General features: G+C 50.2%; 2 protein-coding genes across 4 annotated transcripts in view; one reads left to right on the forward strand and one right to left on the reverse strand.

The window, feature by feature from the left end:
• ARHGEF4 (Rho guanine nucleotide exchange factor 4) overlaps positions 1-25,166 on the reverse strand; it is a 215,650-nt gene that overhangs the window by 60,122 nt on the left and 130,362 nt on the right. Inside the window, exon 4 of one of the 3 annotated variants that reach the window (XM_051848762.3) lies at positions 24,080-24,203. In XM_051848762.3, the coding sequence (XP_051704722.3) occupies positions 24,080-24,203 (124 nt within the window). The other 2 variants (XM_051848763.3, XM_089328361.1) reach the window with 2 other exon arrangements.
• Positions 12,740-25,166, forward strand: part of LOC149127482 (uncharacterized) — a 38,133-nt gene continuing 25,706 nt past the window's right edge. The window contains exon 1 of the mRNA XM_089328364.1: positions 12,740-13,023. Coding sequence (XP_089184490.1) covers positions 12,740-13,023 — 284 coding nt within the window. The remainder of the gene's footprint in view (positions 13,024-25,166) is intronic.

The raw sequence follows: 25,166 nt of genomic DNA on the forward strand, positions 1-25,166 counted from the left end.
TCAATTAGGGCACCTCCTTCTACCCTATAAAAGGATGAGCCCAACTTTGGTCGGGGCAGCAGCCTTTCCTTCCTGGGGAAGTGAGGTTGCCCACAGTCATGTCTCAGTGTGTACCAGCCCTTCAATCAGTCATGCTTTCCTGCACAACTCTATGTTTCCTCCATGAATTCTGTCGTGCATGCAGGCAAAAGCCTGGCGTACCCCTGCTGGGGGTCCCCATTACCACAACAGAATGGCCATATTATGTGTATAAAATAAGGCTGAACACATTTTTAAGTGACTCACCTATGTTCTCTGACCATGATTGAGCAAAACTAGAAATCAATAAAAGGTCTTGGTAAAAATCTCCAAAATTTAGAAACTAAATAAACATACTTTAAAATAACCTACAGATAAAAGAGGAAATTGTGGGGCTGGAGTTGTGGTGTAGCAGGTAAAGCTGCTGCCTGTGGTGCTGGCATCCCATATGGGCACTGGTTCAAGTCCCAGCTGCTCCACTTCTGATTCAGCTCTCTGCTGTGGCATAGCGAGGGCAGTAGAAGATGGCCCAGGTCCTTGGGCCCCTGCACTCGCGTGGGAGACCCAGAAGAAGCTCCTGGCTCCTGGCTTCAGATCAGTGCAGCTCCAGTTGTTGCGGCCAAATGGGGAGTGAACCAGCAGATGGAAGACCTCTCTCTCTCTCTCTGCCTTTCCTTCTCTCTCTGTGTAACTCTTTCAAAATAAATAAATAAATCTTTTAAAAAATAGAGAGAATATTCTTTTTAAAAAAGATTGATTTATTTTACTTTAATTAATAGAAAACAAATAAATATTTATTTATTTATTTATTTTCAGTTACAGCAAGAGAGGGGGAGAGAGAGAGAGAATTTTCTATCTGCTGGTTCACACTCCAAATGGCCACAGTGACCAGGACTGGGCCAGGCAGAAGCCAGGAGCCAGGAACTTCTTCCAAGTCTCCCACATGGCTGCAGAGGCCCAAGCACCTAGGTCATCTTCCACTGCTCTCCCAGGCACAGTAGCAGGGAATTGGATTGGAAGTGGAGCAGCCAGGACCCAAACTGCTGCCCATATGGGATGCCGGCGCTGCAGATGGCAGCTTAACCTGCTGCACCACAGTGCGGGCCCCTATTCTCCCTAGTGCAACAGCCTGAATAAAACCATGTTAGTAATTGTCCAGTGCATTTTGTCTTTGGCAGTTTCAGGGCTGTGACCTGCACAGGGCTGGGCTCACCTTCTTGTTTCCTCCTCCTAGGTGAGGAGCAGTTATGTTCCTGCCTAGAGGAACCAATGGTGTAGCCTACTCCTGGCCCCCTGCTCTAGACTTGTGTCCATTTGGTTGCACAGTGAAGATTCAATTTGGATTTCTGTTGAGTACCCCGCTGAGTCTGGGGCTGGCTTCTTCCGATTTCATGCCTGGTCTCTGTGATCAGATTACTAGTGTACAGCAATCTTGTTTCTGTTGAGTGAAAGATGGCAGAGAAGCTGGTTTGTTGGTCTTTTCTATTTGTCTATCTTGAGCTCACATTGATGAAGCATTTCATGCCCACTGGGAGGTGGTTATTCAGGCTGGTGAGTTTCATATTTCTGTATTTATCCTTGACCAATAAATGAAGTTTTGTAATTGGAGGCTTAAGCTTTCTCTCTGTATGATGGTATGTTTATTATGTCTGTAATTCAGAAAAGCCATTCCCTCTCATTGTATGTGTGTGATAATTTTCTAACTCCAGACAGCATTACCAAATCTGACATAAAACCTCTTAAAGGAGCCCTGTTCTGATTGCCTTAGACATAAGTCAGTACTTGTATAAACTGAATATTCCTAAGATTAATGGAAGTTAAAGAACTTGATTCTCAAATGCTTACAATGTGAGAAAAAGAGGTATTCTTATAGATAAGTGTGTTATGTATTCAAGTTCATATAATTTAGATATACTTTTGTCAAGTGCAGTTTAATATTTGGTTTAATAAATACAGCTACATGTTCTCTGATTTATAAGTGTTAAATATATGTGTAGGTTTTTATTCTACTTGGATATGTTCCTCTTAAACTTGCATAGGTTTTATGATTGAATAACCTAGCATTCTAAAAGGCTCAAGATTATGAAAAAATGTACCTCTATGGTTGATCAACTTGAGTCATTATTCTGATTAACTCTTTTTTGTTTTTGTTGTTTGCTTGTTTCTGACAGGCAGAGTGGACAGTGAGAGAGACAGAGAAAGGTCTTGCTTTGCCGTTGGTTCACCCTCCAATGGCCACCACGGCCAGCACGCTGTGGCCGGCGCACCACGCTGATCCAATGGCAAGAGCCAGGTGCTTATCCTGGTCTCCCATGGGGTGCAGGGCCCAAGCACTTGGGCCATCCTCCACTGCACTCCCTGGCCACAGCAGAGAGCTGGCCTGGAAGAGGGGCAACCGGGTCAGAATCCGGCACCCTACCGGGACTAGAACCCGGTGTGCCGGCGCCGCAAGGTGGAGGGTTAGCCTATTGAGCCGTGGCGCCAGCCCTGATGAACTCTTAACAATAAATTGGAAAGATAATTCCAAGACTTTCAGGAAACTTAAAATCTTGGAGTTAGTTAATAGATGGTGAATAGCTAGATCATTTCAAAATAAGATAATGAATCATTGATTATTAAACATAATTACTTATATATCCTTTTTTGCTTCTACATGCTGCAGAGAGGTTACATATAGTTGGATCTGCTTGTGACTATTTTATTTTTTTACTTTGAGAAGCTGTACATAAGAGATGTAAGAAGAAAGTGGTGGAAGATGGTGGAAGATATCTCAAAAGGAAATTTTATCTGTCATGCTCAAAATTCTCTACGATTTTATGGGTTTTTAAATAATATTTTAAAAAAGAGCTTTAGTATCAAACATCATCCCACTGCAAAAAAGAAAGAATTTGATTTTCTCTGTTAAAATAGAAACATTTTTCTTGGATCATTGGTCTGCTCTTAATAAGTTATTGTAAAAGGTTATCAGTTGCCCTCTGTGTATTCTGCCTAGATAGCACAAATTCTGTGTGTTATCAGAATCATTTCCTGTGCCTCATGTTGACTTTGTCATGTCCTTGATTATTCAAGAAAATGAAAGTTTCAAACTTAGGGAAGGCCCACATTTCTTTATGATCATGTTTATTTAAAAATATTTCATTGTTGCTTTGGTTCAGTAGGGAGCCAAGTACGGTTCTTGGTAACTCACGATCCTGTCTTAACCTGTCTTCTAACCTCCTGACCACTTCTGATAATTTGTCTTTCCAAGATCAGATGAGAACGCTTGCACCTCAAACTGACTTTGAGATGTCCCAGAGGGCCCCAGGGGAAATCATAGAACATTTGTTCTACCTTGTGGAAAAGGCAAGTGCTGGACACTCATGATTCTTTTTTTTTTTTTTTTTTTTTTTTTTTTTGACAGGCAGAGTGGACAGTGAGAGAGAGAGACAGAGAGAAAGGTCTTCCTTTGCCGTTGGTTCACCCTCCAATGGCTGCCGCGGCCGCGTGTGCACCACGCTGATCCGATGGCAGGAGCCAGGTACTTCTCCTGGTCTCCCATGGGGTGCAGGGCCCAAGCACTTGGGCCATCCTCCACTGCACTCCCGGGCCACAGCAGAGAGCTGGCCTGGAAAAGGGGCAACCGGGACAGAATCCGGTGCCCCGACCGGGACTAGAACCCGGTGTGCCGACACCGCAAGGCGGAGGATTAGCCTAGTGAGCCGCGGCACCGGCCTGGACATTCATGATTCTACGTGACACGCTCCCGCTGGTGACGCCAACGGGGAGCAGAGCTGTGGAATCGGAAGAGACGTTTAGCCTTTCCCATGAGCCTCTATGGGGAAAGCTTCATGTGAAAGGTTCAGGAATGGGCGTAGCAAGCTTCTCCTGGTTCTGCTCTGGCTGCCCTGAATCTCTTACAGGCACTTTTGATTGAGTTTTTATATTATCTTAAGACTACCCATATGCTTGGTATATTTATGGCACAGTTTTGCCAGGATTATTACATGTTATATCTGCAGGGTTTTTTTCTCTGCAAAGATTCTACTCATCCATTTTTTTTTTTCTAAATTAATGTTAGCTGTCTTCTTAAAGATGGGGTTATCAGGTTTATAATTGATGATGTCCAAAACTTCCATGTTAAGTCAGAAACAATCAAACTTCCTTGTCCATTGCACTGCTCTTGCTATGAGAATAACAAAAACAGATCTTTCACTCGTGAAAATTAACAGTAATAAGTTAGTCCCAGCCAGTTTATGCTATTTACTAATAGTTTACAAAGAGTGTTATGCTTTGTTCCGATGCTTCAGCTACTGGCCTGAACGCTTTGTTTTCAACAAAGAAGGCTGTCTCAGTGTCCTCTGAAAAGGACCATGCCAGCTACTTTTGGGCTTCTAATGGCATTGCATAAACAACGGCAAGACCACAGTAGCAGACTGGGTCAGGCTTTCCAGAACTTTAGTTGAGAAGCAGATGGGTTTACTAGACTATGGATTCTAGATAGAGCAAAGTAAGGATTAATGATTACAATGTCCCTCAGCGTCTGCAGGGATGGGTTCCAGGACCCCCTGAGGACGACAAAACCCAGCGATGCTCAAGCCACTTGTAGAAATGGCATAGTACGTGCATGCAACCTACGTAATCCTCCTCTATACTTTGACTGCCTAATGCAATAGAGATGCTGTATATCATTATACTGCATTATTTAGAGAGCAATGACAAGGAAAATGTCCATACATGTGTAGGAGAGATGCAATTTTTTCCCCCAAATATCTTTGACCTTCGTAGGCTGCAGACATGGAGCACACAGATAAAGAAGACCATAGAGCCAAAGGACTTAAGGAGGGATTAGTGCAGCTTTTACTTGCAACCATTGAGAGTTTCATGTTCTATTTTCTGAAACCTCTTTTTCTTCTAAGTTACTTCTAACTCACAGCCATTCAGTAGACTATGCTTTTGCAAACTAAAATGAAACCTTTGTCAAGTATCTATTTTTCTCCCTCCTCATCCCTCCAGAATTTATTGATTCCTATTGAGTAGTCTTATCTTCATGGAGATATGATTATTTGAGTTCAGAAAGAATCTGTCCTCTCTGTTAACAGGACATCTATAAGAAACAGTGGTTATGCTACCAAGGACTTGTCTGAAATGTCAAATTTGAGAATGATGCTTGTTTAATTAAATTATCACCAGCCAGATGTCAGGAGCTCTGGTGGACTTTATAGAGGCAATGTGGCCAAAGCCCTCTTGGAAAAACTGGTCTGGTTTCTGGCTCATACAGCCCCCAGCCTCATATATTAGAGAGGGAAGTCACTTTCTGGCAGGTCTAGGAATTTTAGAAACTTTGAGGAGCCAGGACGTCACCCAAATCTATGGGTACTACAGGTAAGACTGGCTGGGGAGTTCTCGTCTTCCCTTTCACACCTCTGGAGTGTGATGTTTACAAAATGGGGGACTTCGTGCTGTCAAGACTCAAATTCTCCAAAAACTGATCACAATCCATGTCAAAATGGCAGGAGGATATTTCGTGGATACTGACAAGCTGATTGCAAAATGTATGTGGAAAGACCACAAAAGAGGATATAACTAAAACAATATTGAAAAGGGACAACAAAATTGGAAGACACACCTACCTAAAGAAACATGGAACAGAGCAGAGAACAGAATTTGACTCGTGCACATACAGATCGTTAGTTTTGACAAACATACAAAGGCAATCCATGAAGAAAGGATAGGGAAGCTAGGTATGAATATTCAGGAAAATGGACCTTGACCCTTATCCCAATCTCTATAAACTCAAAATAGATCATACATCTAAGTACAGAATGTAAAACTACAGAAGTTCTAGAAGAAAACATAGGAGAAACTCTCAGTGACTTCAGGCTAAAGATCTCATAGATATGATACCAAAACTATGTCCTTTAAGACTAATGACAGGGGTTGGTGCTGTGGCGTAGTGGGTTAAACCTCTGCCTGCAGTGCCAGCATCCCATATGGGCATCGGCATGTGTCCCAGATGCTCCACTTCCAATCTGGCTCCCTGCTAATGTGCCTGGGGAAGCAGTGGAAGAGGGCCCAAGCACTTGGGCCCTGGGAGACCTGGAAGAAGCTCATGACTCCTGGATTCAGATCTATACAGCTCCAGCCGTTGTGGCCATTTGGGGAGTGAATCAGTAGATGGAAGACTCTCTCTCTCTGTCTCTCCTCTCTCTTTCTGTAAATCTGCCTCTCAAATAAATAAATAAATAAATAAACCTTAAAAAAGAATAATGAGGGGCCGGTGCTATGACATAGCAGGTAAAGCTGCCATCTGCAATGCCGGCATCCTATCTGGGTGCCGGTTCCAGTCTCAGTTGCTCCACTTCCGATCCAGCTCTCTGCTATGGCCTGGGAAAACAGTAGAAGACGGCCAGGTCCTTGGGCCCTTGCACCCACATGGGAGACCCGGAAAAAGCTCCTGGCTCCTGGATTCAGATTGGCCCAGCTCAGGCTGTTGCAGCCATTTGGGGAGTGAACCAGCAGATGGAAGACCTTTCTTTCTCTCACTCTGCCTCTCTGTAATTCTGCCTTTCAAATAAATAAATAAATCTTTTTTAAAAAAAAAGAAAGAAAAATGAGCTTGGCAATTTCTTCTAAACCTGCCCTTACCATAAGACCAGGCAATGCACTCAAAGGAAATGAAAGCTTATATTCATACAAAGACCCATACACCAGTGTTCACAGCAGCTTAATCTGTAACAGCAAGAAAACTGGTACCAATCCACATATTCCACAACTAGTGAATGGATCAACAAAGCAACTACAACAGGAAAAACCCATTGATAAATGCAACAACATGGGTGAACCTTAAATGCATAGATACAAGAAGTCAGACCCAAAAGATACCACATGCTATGATGCTATTTCTATGACATTCTGGAAGAGGAAAATCCATAGGGATGAAGAACAGACTAGCAAAGGACCAGAGGTGGGGGAGGAGTTGACTACAAAGGGGCAGCATTCATTTCCCGGAGTGGGGAAATGTCTCCCGCAGTGTGATGACGGGGTGGTTAAATGACTGCATTCACATGAAAACTCTCAGAACTCTCCCCAAAGAGATGCGCATTGCAAGACTTTCCAAAATACAGAAAAACAAAGAAAGAAGAGCAAGTGAGCCTATATGGCCACACACACTTGTGGCCTCAAACTTTCTGCGGCTCTGAGTATCAGGGTGAGCCCGTATTTCTTAGTTTGGAACCACAGCCTGGTCTTCCTGTCTGCGGCCTCACTTGTTGCTATGCTCGTCATTCCGCCCTGTCTGTAATGGCTGCACACTGAGAGACCCTGCCGTGCTTGGCACAGGTGTGCAGTGAACCCACACCTCCTTCCTTCACATTTCCTTTGCCTTTGTTCACGTGTGTCTCTTCCTATTGCTTACCACAGTCAACTTGCAGGTGTTAAGCCTCAAGCAATACCTTCTTGAGAAGGTTTCCCTGCCCCTTCCCCTATTCTGAGCTTCCTCATCCATGCAGTAAAGTCTGGGGGAGATGTTCACACCCTACACGCCCTAAAGAAAGAACTGGCACTGGGGGCTGGCACTGTGGCATAGAGGGTAAAGCCACCGCCTGCAGTGCTGGCATCCCATATGGGGGCCAGTTTGAGTCCTGACTGCTTCATTTCCGATCCCGTTCTCTGCTATGGCCTATGGCCTGGGAAAGTTGTAGAAGATGGCCCAAGTGCTTGGGCCACTGCATTCGAGTGGAAGACCCGGAAGAAGCTCCTGGCTCCTGGCGCAGCTCGAGCCATTGTGGCTCACAACTGGGTTGTGAACCAGCAGATGCAAGATCTCTCTCTCTCTGCCTCTCCTCTCTCTGTGTAACTCTTTCAAATAATAAAATAAAAAAGTTAAAAAAAAAGAACTGGCCCTGGACTAAGTCCTGGCAGATCACTCTGGAATATCCTGCTTGATAAGAGTGCTTTTGCACACTTGGGGCCTTGGCCGTGCCAGATGGTTGCTGCTAACAATGTGGTTTATGATGGGGACCTTGAGCCACTCTGTATGGGCATGACCTCTGCGGGGAGGGGGTGGCAGAGACTGAGTAAGAAGAGTCAGTCTTACGGGCACTGCCTGCCTGCATAACTGACCCTCAGCTAAAAATAATGGACACCAGATTTGGGGAAGCTCTCTGGTTGGCAAGCTTCACCTATGTAGCATGGTTGGGGAAATCAAGTGTAGTCCATGTGATTCCGTGGGAGGGGACACTTGGGCTCGTGCCTAAGCTGCTCCTGGACCCTGCCCCATGTACCTTTTACCTTTGTTGCTTTGAATCTGGATCCTGTCACTGTAATAAGCCACCAGTTTTGAGTTCTGAGTCCTTCTAGCAAATCCCTGGCTGAGGGCGGCTTTGGCACCCTTCACACATCACCCCACTAAATTTACCTCCATCATGTATCATGGGGAGACTCGTCTGCTTCTCAAAAAATTCATTTTATTCACAAGGCAGAGAGATAGAGAGTGACAGAGACAGACAGAGAGCCAGAGAGCTCCCATCTGCTGAGTCATTCCCCAGATGTCTGCAACAGCCAGGGCTGGACTGGGACTGGAGCCAGGAGCCAGGAGCCAGGAGCCAGGAGCCAGGAACTCAATCCAGGTCTCCCACACGGGTGGCAGGAATCCAATTACTTTAGCTATCACCACAGCCTCCTAGGGGCTGCGTTAGCAGAAAGCTGGAGCCAGAGCCAGGAATGGAATCCAGGCACTCCACCGCAGCTGTGGATGTCTCTCACCACAAGGCTAAACACTCATTGCCATGTGCTGTGATTTCTTTAAGGGCAAGAGTCATGCGAGATTCATCTTCCACGTCTGTTGCCTGGGACTGTGCCTTGAACACAACAGGTATTAAATGTCTGTTGGATACCCACTTGAGCCAGACCTATGCTTCCGAGGATTGCTGAGGAATGTGGAGGTGCCGTGGATCGTCTCCCTAGAAGATACCAGATGACACTGACCTGTGGTGAAAGCTGTCAACCTTAGGAACCCAAACTGAGAACTAAGCTTGTCAGATGACACCCACACAGACAGTGGGAATTTAAAAAGCCATAGCGAAGTCATAGCAACATGATAACAGCCCAGGGCTCCAGAGGTGCCAGTGCTTAGGGGGACGTGTGGATGCTGGGGCAGAAAGAAGGGCCATGGGCATTCTACCCTGTCAACCACATTTCATGTCCAGATTCTGCCTTCCAGAAAAGTCTCCTCCACAGCAGAATGGATGACACGTCAGTGGAAAATGCCAGCGCTGGACATTTAATTTGCAATTCAGAATCTGTAGCTTCTGCTGGATTCCCTGTCTGACGTTCTGCCCTTTCGGCAAGCTGCGGCCCCATTCCTGAGTACCAGCCTCTCTTTTTGCTGGAAACTCCAAAAATGTTTAACAATGGGCCCCACCACGACAGTGAATTTTGAGAGAAATGCCTGCCTGGGAATTCTGAATTTTTCTGCAAAAAGAAACAAGCTCAACGAAACACACAGGCTTTGTCATGGAGCCATAGAGTAGAGTTCAACAGAGGTACGAGAGGCCACAGTGCTAACTTTAGGAAGGACCCAGCCCAACTCAATACCTGTCCCAGCATCGGATAATTGTACCGTTGATTAGAAAAGACATCAGAACTTTGATCTTAATTTGTTTTTGCAAACAGGGAAGCTGCCATCCAGGACAAAGCCATGGCTGTTGGTACCAATAGTGAGAGTGTGGATCCAGAGCTCCAGCCTCATACCAACCAAAACAGCACATGACCTTGCCTCACTGGACTGGTACGGCTCCCTACTCCAAATCCAGCAAGAGATCCCATCAGTCACAGATCCAGGCCTGAAGCTCTGTTTACACAGAGCTTGCTGGGCAGCCTTGGGTGAGTTACTATACCTCTCTGAGTCTACTTCCTCTCTACAGTAGCAGAGAGCGTTGTTCTCGGACTATGAAAAATGCATCAAAATTTTTTCCTTTCCTTTCCCTACTAAGTCCTCCCCCCAGCAGCCTTTTCCAAAGAGATGTCCTCATCCGAACCACAGATTCAAAGAGAATTCTGTCCAGTGCCTGTTTTCAAAATTCCTCCCCAGGGTGGCTAACAGCTAGCACCACTGTAGAAGAGTTGACGCACTGCCTACTCTGGGTGCTGGAAGACACCAGGCTTAATTCTGGGCAGGAATCCAGTGGGGAAGGATGCACAGCTTCACAGGTTCACATGGCTCTACAGCACACACACAGCAGTATCTTACATGCTGGGGACCGATCACTGCTGACGCATGCTCAATCATGGTAGGAAGTAGTGGCTGGAGGGGCAGGAGTGGGGACAGCGAGGAGCTCGCGATTTAAAATGCCTTCCCCAGTGCTCAGTGGATGGTTGTAGCCAGCACTCCCAAGCCAGAGTACAGCCCAGGCACATGGAGCCTTGCTCAGGGGTCCAGTGTCCTGTGTGGGGCATGGTATTCACTTCTGGGTCTTGCATCACTGCTACATCACGTTGCTTTTCAAAGCCACTGCAGAGGCAGCTACAGGGTCGTCCAGAGGCAGCCTTGGGGGGGGGGGGGCGGCGCTCAGCTTTTACCTGTGCTCTCGCCTCACCCCCACCAGGCCTTTACACAAACGTGGCCGTTTTCTCTGAAACTCACCTGGGGCTGCCTCAGTGCCCTTGAGCTAAGCTGGGGGAGTTCCCTGGATAGCAGGGTTATCTAAAACACCCAGCTCTCTGCCACCTCCACCTGTCTCACCGGTGCATGTACCCTGGGATAGAAGGAAGAAAGAAGGGGGACTCTCCAGGACTGGGGTTCCCTCCTGAGCCTCCTGGGCCGGATCTGCAAGTGCTGAGGCGGGAGCAGCTTCCGCAGAGGAGGAAGGAAAGCCGCTAGGGCAGAGAGAGGGGAAAGGGGTCCTTTGTCACTTTGCTTCAAGTCCCACCTAGGGTATTACCTATCTCCAAAAGGGGTTCTCTTTGAGCACCGGGGAGGAGGGAATTGGGATGAGGACTCAGGTGCAGAACCATGATAAACTTTTCAGTTGGCAGAGACACCGATGGCGGGGGTATTCAGCTTCCCCGAGTTCCATGCACTTGCTTTGGGAGTCAGGGAGTGCTCCGCACAGACACTTCCCTCTTCCCAACTCACTGACTGCAGCAGAGAAGGCCAAACCCCGATCTGTCTCTCTGGATGCTCTCAGAACCCTGCCAGAGGCCCTGTGATCTCTGCTCCTCCCCAGCAGGGCCCAGGCTCGCTCCAGGGGAGGGGCGCACCCTGCAGGCTGCATGGCCCTCAGCTCCTCTCTGCCTTGATGCTGTGGCCCCACACCTGCAGGGCGAGGGGTGGAGGTGCTGAAGCCTTCAGAGGCAGTCCCCTGAGCCTCACCAAGAAGCACCAGGGATGTGCTCCCTCCCCGGTTTCCAGGCTCGAGAGGAGGCTTGTGCGGTGTGAAGTCAGAGATAGAGAGTGAGCCCGGGGCAGCAAGGAACTGAGGGTATCTGATCATCATTCATAAATTTGCCCCGGACTTCCTTGCTCCGCTCACACGTAGGGCCAAAGTCCTCCTCTCAGTAGCCAGAATCCGGCACTCCAGGTGGGCAGGGGCGCACTACAGGACCACAGGGTCCCAGGAGACACCAGAGCCAGCCGGTCCTGGGGAACAGCACTCTGGCTCCAGAGGCCCTGGGAGAAGCCTGCTTTGGTCTGGAAGCCTCAGACTCTGGGACGGGACCTGGCACCCTCACAGCCAGGTGGCGCACCTGACCACCCTCAACCAGTGGGCTCTCTCTCCCCCTCTCCCCCGCTTTGCCAGACAAGTGCCATAGGTCACCAACAAGCAGTTAAGGGCCGGGAGAGAGAGCGCACCCAAGGACCAAATTCTAGTCTCACCTTACACATTCAGTGTTCCAGCTGAGGATGCGCGTGGCCCCCAGGCCGTAACAGGTGGCCACCGGTTAGAAATGGACCAAAGAATGGGCAGGTGGCAGGGGGTGGATGGGACTGGGGCGCGTAGTGGGATCAGAAGAAAGCCAGGAAAAACATAAAGGTGAAGCAATGGGGAGGAAGGGGCCGGGCGGTGGAAATGAGAAATAGAAAAGCGAGGGAGGAAGAGGAAAGACGGTGCCGAAGGCAGGGGAAGCGAAGGAGCGCAAGGGGACAGACCGCGCGCACGGGGCAAAGGCGGCGCGGAGGGCGGCGGCGCCCTTACCGGCGGTGGCCGAGCGCAGGCTCTCCAGGCTCCAGGAGCGGGACAGGGCGCCGCGCATGCCCCCGCTGCCGCCGCGGCCCCCGCACACCACGCCGCTGCTGTCCGAGTCGGAGCCCGGGGACAGCCCGGCGCTGCTGCTGCTGCTAGTGCCGGGGTCGCCGCCGCTCGTCTGCCCGCTCGACTCGCTGGGGCATTGCTGCGCCCTCATGCAGGCGGGCCCGAGCTCCAGCCACAGGCTCGGGGGAGGCTGGGCCGGGGGCGGCGGCGGCGGCGGCGGCGGCGCGGCGGCGGCGGGGCTGCCGGGCGACGGGGCACGCGAGCCGGGGCTGGGGTGGGCGCCGCCGTCCGAGGGCGAGGGGCGTGCAGGCGGCGGCGCGGCGGCCGCGGCCCCATCCCCACCGCTGCGCGGCCGCCGCTCCCGGCCGGCTGACATCATGGGGCTCCGCTAAGGAGGCTCCCGGCCGGCCGCCGCCCGCGCGGGCTGTGCGGCCGTGGCGGTGGCGCGGCGGCGGGGACCCTCTCTGCAGGCGCGGGACGGGCGCGCGCGGATGCGCGCGTCTCCGAAGCCAGGCGCCCACCGGGCCAGGCTCGACGCATCCGTTCGCCGCCTGCTCCGGGCCAGCCCGCCGGGCGCTGAGCCACGGCGGCGACCCCAGTGCGGGTCGCGGGCCCGGTCGGCACGCGCGCACGCAAGCCTAGAACGGCGGCGGCGGCGGCGGGCGCGGGCGCGGGCGCGGCGCGCGGGGGCCCCGGACCGCCCTCGGACCCGCGGGGCCGCGCCGCCGCCAGCGTCCAGACGCGTGGACCGGGACGGAGCCATCCTCGGGAGGCGGTGAGTAGAGCCTGCGGGCGCTCGCTTTTTCTCCGGCGGCGGCTGGGGCGGGGACGCGGGTAGGTGGCCAGGCTCATTCTGGGGCAGAGACTCTTGGGGCAGCCGACGCGGCCGCCTAGGGAGCACGCTCGGCTGGGGCACGCCCTTGTCCCCGGATCCGCTGAGTGCTTGCGCGGTGCGCGGGTCTCGTGCTGTGCGGGGGCGGAGGGGCGGAGGGGCCGGGACCAGTAAGGTCACGGAACGCGTCCAACAGCGTTGCGGAGCGCGTGGAGAAGTCCAGTGACTGGCAGGGGCGACATGGGGGCCACGTAGCGTGCGGACCAGAACCCACAGTGAGGGGGTGTTGGTTGCGTGGTTTTCTCTGCGGGGGTTCAGGTGTGTGGGAGGGAAGGGCGGTGCCGCGGCGCTGCCCCGCCCAGGCTCTCCAGAGTTTTCTGCCGGTTCCTGGGCGGACTGTGTCCAGAGGGTGCGATGCGGCCGCGCGCTAGAGCTCGGTGTGAGACACAAACTCCAGAAGGCCAGAGGCAGTGGCACCTGCTCCCACTTCGGAGGCCGGCCGGCCAGGGTTGGAAAGTCTGCCCCCCCAGTCCCCCGCCCAGCTCCCGCTCACGACATCGTCACTCCTCCAGGCTCCTGGGGGAGCTGCTTCTGTTCTAAGTGCCCGAAGGAGGAAGGGTGCTTCGGGCGAAATACGAGGTGCATGCCTAGCTCCCGCACGGTGGCTAGCACAGGGTGGGCACCGGAAGAGTGGGGATCCTCCTGCTTTCCCTTTTTGGAGCCCAGTTCCTGTAGCCCATCTCCCTGCCTAAGCCGGGTGCCTCCCTTAGCTCTGCGTTTTCATGGGGATTGCCCGCTGTGCATAACAGCTCAGGGCCCGAGGGCACCTGCATCCGAAGTGCTCATAAAATACCGGCCGTGGTGCGGGCGTGCGTAAGGTGCTACCGTGTTATTGGGGTTCGGTGGATGTGCATTGGGCGTGACTCAGCCAAGTGCGTGTGTCAAGGCCCCACCCTCGGATTCTCAGTTTACCATTCTTGCTCTGAGGGATCTGTGTGCCTTTGCCACTCCATACCCGGCATGCATACGTCCTGCCCTTACATCCGTTATTTCAAAAGATGTTTTGTTTTTCACTTTATTTGAAAGGAAGAGAGAGAGTGAGCGTGCACTTCCACCAGCTGGTTCCCTTGCTAAATGCTAGCAACAGCTGGAGCTAGACCAGGACCTCCATCCCAGTTTTCCACATGGGTGGCAGGGTCCCAAGCCCTTGGACCATCACCTGCTGCCTCCCAGGGTGCACAGTAGCAGGAAGCTGGAATAGGAAGCAGAGCTGGGACTTGAACCCAGGCTCTCTGCTCTGGGATGCAGGTGTCCCAAACATCATAAAAGTGCAGCTCCACCCTTCCTGCCATCCTTCCCGGCCCTTGGGAAGAATGTGCGCCCCTTCCTCTCCTTCCTGGGCACAACGGCCACCCAGGCTGGTTCTCCTTCCTACCCCGGGGCCTTTACTCTTAACTGTTCTTTTCCACCTGGAATACTCTGCACTTCGTTTTCCTGGCTCCTTGATCTCAGTGAAGCCTCCTCCCCAGAAAGGCTTCATTTATTCCTTCCCAGTGTGTGTTGTCATCTGTCAGTGGGTAGGGTTACCCCTTGTCTGAGTGCAGTGGCATCGTGCCCACCACCGTGTCCTCACAGCGTCTGCGGCAGCCGTGGTGCTCAGTGAGCAGCAGTGGGGCAGTGACTGGGTCTGGACCTAGGCAGGAGGCCAGCTGGGCAGGAAAGGGAGGGTTCTTACTCTGTGAGAAGACTAAGGTGCAGGTGGTGCATCCGGAGTGCAGTGCATGCAGCATGCAAAGGCCATGCTACACACTGTCAGCTGGGGAGATAAGCTCCATGCTTTCTTTTTCTTTTAAAGATTGATTTATTTCTTTGAAAGGCAGAGTTGTAGGGAGAGAGAGACAGACAGACAGAGACATCTTCCATCTGCTGGTTCACTCCCCAAATGGCCACAATGGCCAAGGCTGAGCCAGGCCAAAGCCAGGAGCTAGGAGCCAGCAGCCAGGCCCTTCATCCAGGTCCCCCATGCAGGGGCCCAACCACTTGGGCCATCCTCCTCTGCTTTCCCAGGTGCAATAGCAGGGATATGAATGGGAAGTGAAGCAGCCAAGACTGGAGCCAGAGCCCATATGGGATGCCGGCACCACAGGCCAAAGCTTTAACTACTGTGCCACAGCACCAGCCCCAGGCTCCACGCTGTCACCGAGTCCCCTTCCCCTTGACATCTGCATGCCTCAGTACATTTGAGTCAGGTGTCCTGTTTTAGCTACACTGCAGGGATGGGTAGAGTGTCCCCATTTATGCTTGGGTACGAAAAAGAGATACATGTTTCCTAGGGTCACACAGTGGCCGCAATTGCTCTTCTGGGGGCGAAGGTTGCTACTGTGAGTCTTGGCTGCCCCCCACTGGAGAGTACTGAGCCTCCATAAAGCTTATGTGCTCTTATCTCTCACAGGGAGATGGGACGTTCCCTTACTAATCCAATGCAGGCTCATAACTGTTAATAACTATTTAGGGTTTTTTCACATATATTGTCCAAATGTGTATATATGTTAAAATGCATAGTGCATATATATCCACACATGCATATATGCATGTATATTCTGTAAGGCTTATATTTGTAAGTAACTATTTAGGCTTATATATGTTGCTCAAAAATACATACATATATACACGTATGTAGTATGTACATATACACATATATATGTGTTGCATTATAACATGTTAGTCCACAGGCTGCATATATGGCCATGGTTCTTGTAGATTGTGTCTCACAGTGTCACTGTAGCTATTTTTTTTTTTTTAGATTTATTTATTTGAAAGAGTTACACAGAGAGAGGGAGAGAGAGATCTTCCATCCACTAGTTTACTCCCCAAATGGTCCCAATGGCCAGGGTTGAGCCCGGCTGAAACCAGGAGCTAGGAGCTTCACTTGGGTCTCCCACATGGGTAGCAGGGGCCCAAGAATTTGGGCCATTGTCCTCTGCTTTCCCAGGAGCATTAACAGGGAGGTGGATCACAAGTGGAGCAGCCAGGACAGGAACCAGCGCCCATATGGGATGTCGGCATAGCAGGTTAAACTGCTGCCTTAACCTCCTGTACCACAATGCCGGGCCCACTGTAGCAATCTTAGTTTGTGTAATACATTCTGTGATGTCCATACAACAATGACGTCCTCAGATGTATTTCTCAGAATGCATGTCTGTTCAGTGATACATGGCTGCAATGTATATGTGTGTGCATGTACTCATATGTATATGTATGTTTGTAATACGTGTGTATGGATTACAAGTACTTGTGTCTTTATTTATTTATTTATTTATTTATTTTTTTGGACAGGCAGAGTGGACAGTGAGAGAGAGAGACAGAGAAAGGTCTTCCTTTTTCTGTTAGTTCACCCCATAATGGCCGCTGCAGCCGGTGCACCATGCTGATTCAAAGCCAGAAGCCAGGTGCTTCTCCTGGTCTCCCATGTGGGTGCAGGGCCCAAGGACTTAGGTCATCCTCCACTGCCTTCCCGGGCCATAGCAGAGAGCTGGACTGGAAGAGGAGCGACCGGGACAGAATCCGGCGCCCCGACCGGGACTAGAACCTTGTGTGCCGGCACCGCAGGCGGAGGATTAGTCTAGTGAGCCGCGGCGCCAGCCCAGTGTCTTTATCAGAAAGGTTAACGTAGAGGGATCCTTGTTTCTTGTGGCTGGCTCAATGATGTGAAAGTAGACGATGAAATTCAGCTTACAGATAGAAACAGAACAGGGTTGAAACTCACCTAGGCCTAGAGATTAGCTTCCGTCCTTTCTCTCTTAACTTGTACTTGGTTTCTACAGTCTGGATAGAAAGGCTCTTTTTCTTTTTTTAATTAATTATTTTATTTGAAAGGCAGAATTAGAGGGTGAGAGTGATAGACAGAGAGAGAGAGACAGAGACAGAGTGAGAGAGATCTTCCATCCTCTGGTTCACTCCCCAAATGGCCACAATGACCAGAATTGGGCTGGTCCGAAGCCAGGGGCAAGGAGCCTCTTTTGGGTCTCTCACATGGGTGCAGGGGCTCAAGCACTTGGGCAGTCTTCTGCTGCTTTCCCAGGTGCATTAGCAGGGAGCTGGATCAGAAGTGGAGCAGGGGCTGTCACTGTGGCATAGCAGATAAAGCCACCGCCTGCAGTGCCAGCATCCCATATGGGCGCTGGTTCAAGTCCTGGCTGTTCCATTTCTGATCCAGCTCTCTGCTGTGGCCTGGGAAAGCAGAAGACGACTCAAGTCTTTGGGCCCCTGCACCTGCATGGGAGACCCGGAAGAAGCTTCTGGCTCCTGGCTTCGGATTGGCACAACTCTGGCTGTTGCAACAAATTAGGGAGTGAACCAGTGAATGGAAGACCTCTCTCTCTCTTTCTTTCTCTCTCTCTGCCTCTCCTTCTCTCTGTGTGTAACTCTGAATTTCAAATAAACAAATAAATCTTTAAAAAAAAAGTGGGGTAGCCAGGACTCAGCCGGTGCCCATATGGGATGCCAGTGCTGCAAATGGCAGCTTAACCTGCTTCACCACAGCGCCAGCCCCTAGAAGGACTCCTAAAGCCAGAGTGATCCGGATTCATTTCCTTGCTCTGCCTCTTACTAGAAGTGACCTTGGGCAAATTATTCAACCTTCCTGTATCTTTATTTCCTCACCCATCAAGTAGGAATGCTAACAGTTGATTTTGCAGGGCCGTGGCAATGATGTGTAAATAGGCAGCGGTGCTTAGCCATGCCTAAAATAGAAGCTGGTATTTATCAGAATGTTCTGGATGTTAAGGACTTTGCATATATTATTTAATCTCCATAACTTCATCTGATAGGTACTATTATTAGCTTCATTTCACAGTTGAAGTGAACTGAGGCTCAGAATAAGTCAAGGGCATGTTCCCGGGAGGCATTGCCATCCATGCTTTGAATACTATGTGACCATTAAAGTGCTTCCCTCGCATGGTGCCTGTTGCCCGGACACCTCTCGCTGGAACATCATCAGTACCCTCAGCAGGTGACAGTGAGCGGTGTGGACCTGCTGTGTGCAGAGCATGATGCTAGCCACTGGGGGTATGATGAAGACGTTTGAGGACTGGGTCTAGGTAAGATGGGACATGAGCAGAGGCATCCAGCTTGTCTCCTGGAAGGCTCTTGCTGCAAAAACAGGGAGAACTGAGACTGACTGTGGGAATCAAAGGAAGATACGGTGAAAACCACACCGAAAGGGCTTCCCAAGATTGGAGTCAGAGAGCTGTCAGGAAAGCTGGACCTCTCCAAGAATCCAGCTGCAGCCTGGAATGCAGGCTGTGACCTAAAGGGCAGGGCAGTTATTCTGTGCTCAAGAGGCTCAGGGAGTGTAGACAGAGGGTTTGGGGCTCTGTTTTTTGCCATTTCCATTCTGTTGGTTCCATATCTTGTGTTGGTCACACAACCTTGCTCCTTCCCTGCCTGCAGGCCACTGATGCAGAGCGGTCCGAGCCGAACTGGCCTCTCTCAAATTGTAAATCCTTAAGACCCTAAAAAAGAGTCCTTTTGCTTTGGCAGTTTCTGATTTTGAATGGATGAACAGCTTTGGGTGGGTCAGAGAGAGGAACTCCAGTGACACCTTCCCTAGTGAAAATCATTTCCCAGTCAACCATGCAGACCTCTGCCGCAAAATAAAGAAACATCTGTTCTAGAAGAATCAGTGACAGTTCAGGAACCAAGACAGCTCCTCCCCGCCCCGTCACAGCTCAGCAAGGCAGAGACCTGTCTCCAGACTGCTGCAGCCAACAGCCACAGGGCGCCCTCTCCCCGCCTCCCAGGCAGAGGGCCCTTCTGCGGGGCAGCAGCAGTGCATCAGCGGCCCACCTCTTAGCCTCCACTGCCTGTCGCTGGCTGAGAGCAGTTGAGTGTGGGGACCCCCTGAGTCCTCCCGAGACCACAGAGGCTCTGCTGGCCCCTCTCTCTGCGTGCCAGGCATGGTTCCCTGCCAGGAGAGGCGAACTCAGAGGACCTCAGCTGCAAGGACTCCACCAAACTTGGCTGTCGTCCTCACCCCCAGTGCCAGAGCCGCGGAGGAGAAGCGGACTGTGAAACAGAGAACTTCTAGTCTCATCCCAAAGATGCTGACCTCGTGTGCAACAAGGTATGGAGAATTTTAAGCCTCTAGGTGCTGTCAACAGCCGTGGAGGCTGTGGTTAAAGGAGTTGGGAGGAGAGTGCTGGAGCTGATACAGAAGGAGCCGCTGCAGCCTCAGTGGTTTGCATGAGAGAAGTTGGAACAAGACAGCTGGGAGGAGCTGTTTGGGAGGCAGGGAAGACACCAAACCCCGACCTTCCCAAGGACAGAGCTCTCCTTATCTGCGGCTGCTGCAACCACGGATGGCAAATATTCAGGGGGAAAAAGAATTACATCTGTACTGAATGTGTAGAAACTTCCCCCCTTGCTTTTGTCCCCTAAATAGTACAGTATATCAGTTATTTACAGAGAATCCACTTGGTGTTAGGTATTATAAGTAGCACGGAGATGCTTTAAAACATATAGGAGGAAATGCTTTGGTGCCGGGCAAATATTGCACCTTTCTGATAAAGTAGCTTGAACATCCCTGATTACTGGTATCCACCCTGGTCCTGGAACCAGCTCCATAGGGACGGAGTCACTTGCACTCCTTCCACTGAGCCAGACTTTGATTGGAGTGGTTTGCAGAACAATTTATGCCCCAGGATAATATCGAAAACAGCAGAGCAAGCAGCTGCCAACTGGTGGAGTTGAATAGCTGGGCGTGGCCAGAGAGAAATCAAAGCCACCCTCATCCAAGGGTGACCGAGGACACTCTCAGAGCTGCACCTCCCTGAGGCACATTGCTGGCTGCGGGAAGGGAGGCACACTTTGCTGAAATGATTCAGCAAGTTAGGAAACAATCAGAGAACAAGAACAAGCCTGAGGAAGGAGCAGTCGTCAGTTACTACAACGGATGAGCTAAAATGTCCAGTTTCCAGCCAAAAATTAGGAGAGGTGCAAAGGAACAGGAAAGTATGACTCGTACACTGGGGGAGAAAACCAAAACAGGCAACAGGAGCTGCCCGTGAGGGTGAGCAGATGTCAGATTCACCAGAAAAAGAACTCAGAGTAGCCATTGTGAACGTGTCCACAGAGCTAAAGGAAACCGTGTTGGAAAGATGCTACAATGATAATGTTGTATCATAGAATACCAATAAGCAGATAGAAATTATTTTTTTTATAAAAAACCAAATAAGTTTGGGGCCCGGGCAGAGACTCATCAGAGTGGGGGAGCTTCCGCAGAGACCTTCATCAGGGCAGTGTCTAGAGAGCCTCATACCACTACAGGTCACCAGCCTGCAGCCCAGCCTAGGAAGGCTGTGGGCACGAGACTCTGACCAAAGCTATACTCTGTGAGAGCTGCTAAGTGGCCCAGTAGCACCAAAGGAACAGGGCTGATGGAGGCCTCAGAGGTCCCACGCTACCTGGTATGCCCAGGATACCAAATACAGAGTCAGAGATTATTGTCCAGCTTTTTTCCCTCTGTTGAGTTTTGGATTTAGGGACCAGTTACCCCTTTCCAGATGGGAGTGTCTGTCCTATGTCTTGACCACCATTGTATTTTTGAAGCAGATAACTTGTTTAATTTCATAGGCTCAGAGTAGTGTGGGGAATTTGCCTTGTGATGAATCCCACCTTAAGCCTCACTCATATCTGATTAGATAAGATTCTGGACTTTGTGGATTTTTTAAAAAAGATTTATTTATCTATTCTATTATTCATTTGAATGTCCGAGAGGGAAGGAGAGAGAATGAATGAATGAGACATCTTCCATCTGCTGGTTTACTCCCCATATGACTGAAACATCCGGGACTGGCTTTGCTGAAGCCAGTAGGAGGAACTCCATCTGGGTCTCCCATGTGGGTGACCGGAGCCCAAGCACTTGGACCATTATCCACTGTCTTCCAAGATGCATTAGCAGGAAGCTGGATTGGAAGTGGAGCAGCCAGGACTTGAACTGGAACTCTGACAGGGGATGCCCTTAACTCGCTGCACCACAATGCCAGCCCCTTGGGCTTTGGATTTGGAACTGAGGCTTGAATAAGTTAAGACTTTGGGACTATTAGGATGGAATGATGAATGTATTTGCATGTGAGGATTGAATTTGGTGTGTGTGGGGGGTATGTGTAGAATACTGTGGTTGGAATGTGTGTTCCAAGGTTCAGATGTAGAATCCTGAATTCCCAGTGCAACCATGTTGGGAGGTGGGGCCTAGTAAGAGGTGATTAGACCCTCTCTTGCCCTCTCCCCCACATTCCCTTCCCACAAGATGCTCGCTGCCCAGCTATGATGCAGCAAGAGTGCCCTCACCACGTGCTGTCTCCTCCACCTCGCACTTCCCAGCCTCCAGGGCTGTAAGACGGACGTCTTAGTTCTTTGTAAATTACCTACTCTCAGGAATTCTCCCATAGCAACACAAAACAGAGTAAGACAAGGCCCTATCTCCACATACAGTCATGCTGGGGATAATGCGACTGCAATATATGATTTTTAGGGGGATTCTATCTGGTGCATGGTAAGCATCCAGATGAGTAAAGTATTTAGGAATACATTTATCAAAAGAAATACAAACTTATACTCTGAAAACTATAACATATTGTTGAAAGTATTTTTAAAAGATCCAAGTAAACATAAAAGTATCCCACATCCATGTCTTAGAAGATTCAGTATTAAGATGGCATTACTTTCCTTATTTTTTTTTAAGATTTATTTTATTTATTTGAAAGAGTTACAGAGAGAGGTAGAGCCAGAGAGAGAGAGAGAGAGAGAGGTCAGTCTTCCATCCGCTGGTTCATTCCCCAAATGACTGTAATGGCCAGAGCTGAGCTGATCCAAAGCCAGGAGCCAAGTGCTTCTTCCGGGTCTCCCACGCAGGCACAGGGGCCCAAGGACTTGGGCCATCCTCTACTGCTTTCCCAGGCCATAGCAGAGAGCTGGATCAGAAGTGGAGCGGGACTTGAACCGGCATCCATATGGGATGCCGGCGCTTCAGGCCGCGGCTTTAACCTGCTGTGCCACAGCACTGGCCCCCAAGATGGCAGTGCTTTCCTAAAACATTCACAGATTCAGCACAATCTCCAACAGAATCCTAAATGATTCCTTTAAGGAAAGTGACAACTTGATTTTTAAATTCATATGCACTTGTAAGAGACCCAGAATAGCCAAGAAGATCCTGACAAAGAAGTAGGAAAACTCCTGTTTCCTGATTTCAATACTTAGTTTGCGATAATAGTGATCAAGACAATATGGTGGGGCTGGCGCTGTGGCGCAGTGGGTTAAATCCTCGGCCTGCAGTGCCAGCATCCCATGTGGGCACCAATTCAAGTCCCGGCTGCTCCACTTCTGATCCAGCTCCCTGCTAATGTGCCTGGGAAAGCAGTGGAAGATGACTGCAGTGCTTGGGCCCCTGCACCCACATGGGAGACCTGGAAGAAGCTTCTGGCTCCTGGCTTTGGATCTGCCTACCTCCAGCTGTTGTGGCCATTTGGGGAATGAACCAGCAGACAGAAGACCTCTCTCTGTCTCGACCTCTCTCTGTCTGTAACTCTGCCTTTCAAATAAATAAACAAATTTTAAAAAATAAGCAAAGAATTTTGATAGACATTTCTCCAAAGAAGATACACAAATGGCCAATAAGCACATGAATATCATTAGTCACCAGGGAAGTGCAAATCAAAACCATCATGGGATACGACCTTATGCCCACTAGTTTGGCTAAAATCAAAAGTTAGATAACCAAGGTTGGTGAGGATGTGGAGAAATTGGGAACTAGCAGATGATGCAGCTGCCAGTTCCTCAAATGATTCAATACAGAGCCCCCATTTGACCCCATTTCCAGGAGAAACCAAAACTTGTCTGCAAGGAAGTTTACATACAAATGTTACTGCAGCATTGTTCACCATCACCAAAAAGGTGGAAACAATCCAAATGTCCATCAACAGACGAATGAGTAAGCAAATTGTGGTATATCCATGCCATGAAATGTGTTATCCAGTGATAAAATGAAATGAAGTACTGATACATGTGACAAAAAGAAGCCAGTCACAGGAGATCCAATCCTAGATCCCATTCATCAGAATGGATTCCTTCACATGGCAGGTGCCAACTTCTGCTGCTTGGTGCAAAACAGCACTCGGTACACATCAGCTTCTGCTCAGCCTCCCTGGCTTCCTGTGGGTCTTTAAGCTCCAACAGAGTCGAACTACTAATAGCCTTGAAGGTTATCCCACTCAGTGTTCGCTCCTCAAGCCTGGGCAGAGTGCATGTCTCTCTGACAGTTGTAGCTGGTTTGTTTCTTCAACTCCCTATAGGGATTTACCCTCATTTATCTTTCTTAGACACCAGAGTTAGCCTCTTCTTCCAGCCAGCTGGTATGGTAGTACACACCTGCTCAAGACCTGATACCCGACCTCTGCCCTCCCACCAGGAGCCCCTGAACACTGTCAGCATGCCCAGTCCCTCCTGGGTTAGTGTTAAGAAAGGTGGTAGCCATAGCTGGCCCTCACCTGGGCACAAGTCCCTTCTGGCCCCAAAAAGTCAGCAGATTTGTAGGCCAATATGTCACGTGATGCTGTTAGCATACAGCCTGCCATTAATCTCAAAGAAAAGGCTCTCGCTCCTCACCAGGGGAAGCCCTAAAGATCCATCACTAGATTAGAGACAGCTCACTACACGGTTACTTTGTCTGCAGGTTACATCTTAGGCATCCGTAAGACCCTGGGACAGTCAGTGGTTCTGCCCAAACCAAGCTAAGAGCAGGCTGGAGATTCAACAGTGGAATCTGCCGCCAGCTAAGAATCGCCTTTGGGTACTCGGCCCTGCTTCCTAACTAAGGGGATGAGACAGTTGTTTCTCTCTCGCCATCAAACTGCTTCTGTAGCAAAGCCCCCAGCAGTACTCACTCCTCTCCTACTTGCCGTGACACCAGAGTGTGTAGCAGAAAGAAAGGCATGCAACTCACCAGTGGCAGGTGTGTGTGGTGGCCGGCCCACGTGGTTCAGTCCTGCTGGGGCACTCTGGGAGAGCGGATGGCTTCTGGGGAGATCCAGGGACTCTGGGGCAGCGGCAGTCGTCTTCCTCCAGCCCTAGGAGAGGAGGAAAGAGGCAGAGGGTAATGAAGAAGAGAGATGACAGGCTGCCGTTGCTACCTCCTCATTTTGCTAGTTGCCCAGCGCCTTTCCTGGGAGCAAAGCACGTAGTCAAAATGGGCAGAGCTCTTGAAGGTGCTGTTTAATACCTAACGCATGAGGAAGTTTCTCCTGGAATCTGTTCTGTGCAACCTGAATGCCTGTGTGTGGCAGCCCTGGCAGACTTAATTCGTCATCCAGCAGTGTGACACACTGAAGTCTCAGATTCCCAGATCTCCCAGACTGTCTTAGCTAAGTCACATTCTTTGGAGGGCACTTGATTAAAATGCATTTTATGAAGTTCCTGACAGCTCACAACTAGGAAACAGACCCTACCCTTAAGGCAGGAAGGGTCCAGCATTATAGGGGTTCTTGGGCAGGCAAGGGATGTGGTCCTTCTCTTTATCATCCCATAAGCGAGTGAGAAACTTGGCCTTTCCAGGTTTGGCTTCCTTCCTCCCTTCCTCCCTCCCTCCCTCCCTCCCTTCTGTCCTTTCCTCTATCTATCTATCTATCTATCTATCTATCTATCTATTTGAAAGGCAGTTACAGAGAGGCAGAGTCAGAGAGAGAGAGAGAGAGAGAGAGGTCTTCCATCCGCTGGTTCACTCCCCAGTTGGCTGCAACAGCCAGAGCTGTGCTGATCCGAAGCCAGGAGCCAGGAGCTTCTTCTGGGTCTCCCATGCGGGTGCAGGGGCCCGAGGACTTGGGCCATCCTCTGCTGCTTTCCCAGGCCACAGCAGAGAGCTGGATCAGAAGTGGAGCAGATGAGATTAGAACCAGTGTCAATATGGGATGCTGGCACTGTAGGCAGTGGCTTTACACACTACGCCACAGTGCCAGCCCCCTTTCCAGTTTTTTCTATCTTATAAAGCTATTAACTGAAAAATCATGGTGTGCAGTTGGGCATTGGATTATGCT

This window comes from Oryctolagus cuniculus, chromosome 3, assembly GCF_051225735.1.
Source record: "Oryctolagus cuniculus isolate XC-2025 breed Fujian yellow rabbit chromosome 3, ASM5122573v1, whole genome shotgun sequence".
Taxonomy (NCBI): Eukaryota; Metazoa; Chordata; class Mammalia; order Lagomorpha; family Leporidae; genus Oryctolagus; species Oryctolagus cuniculus.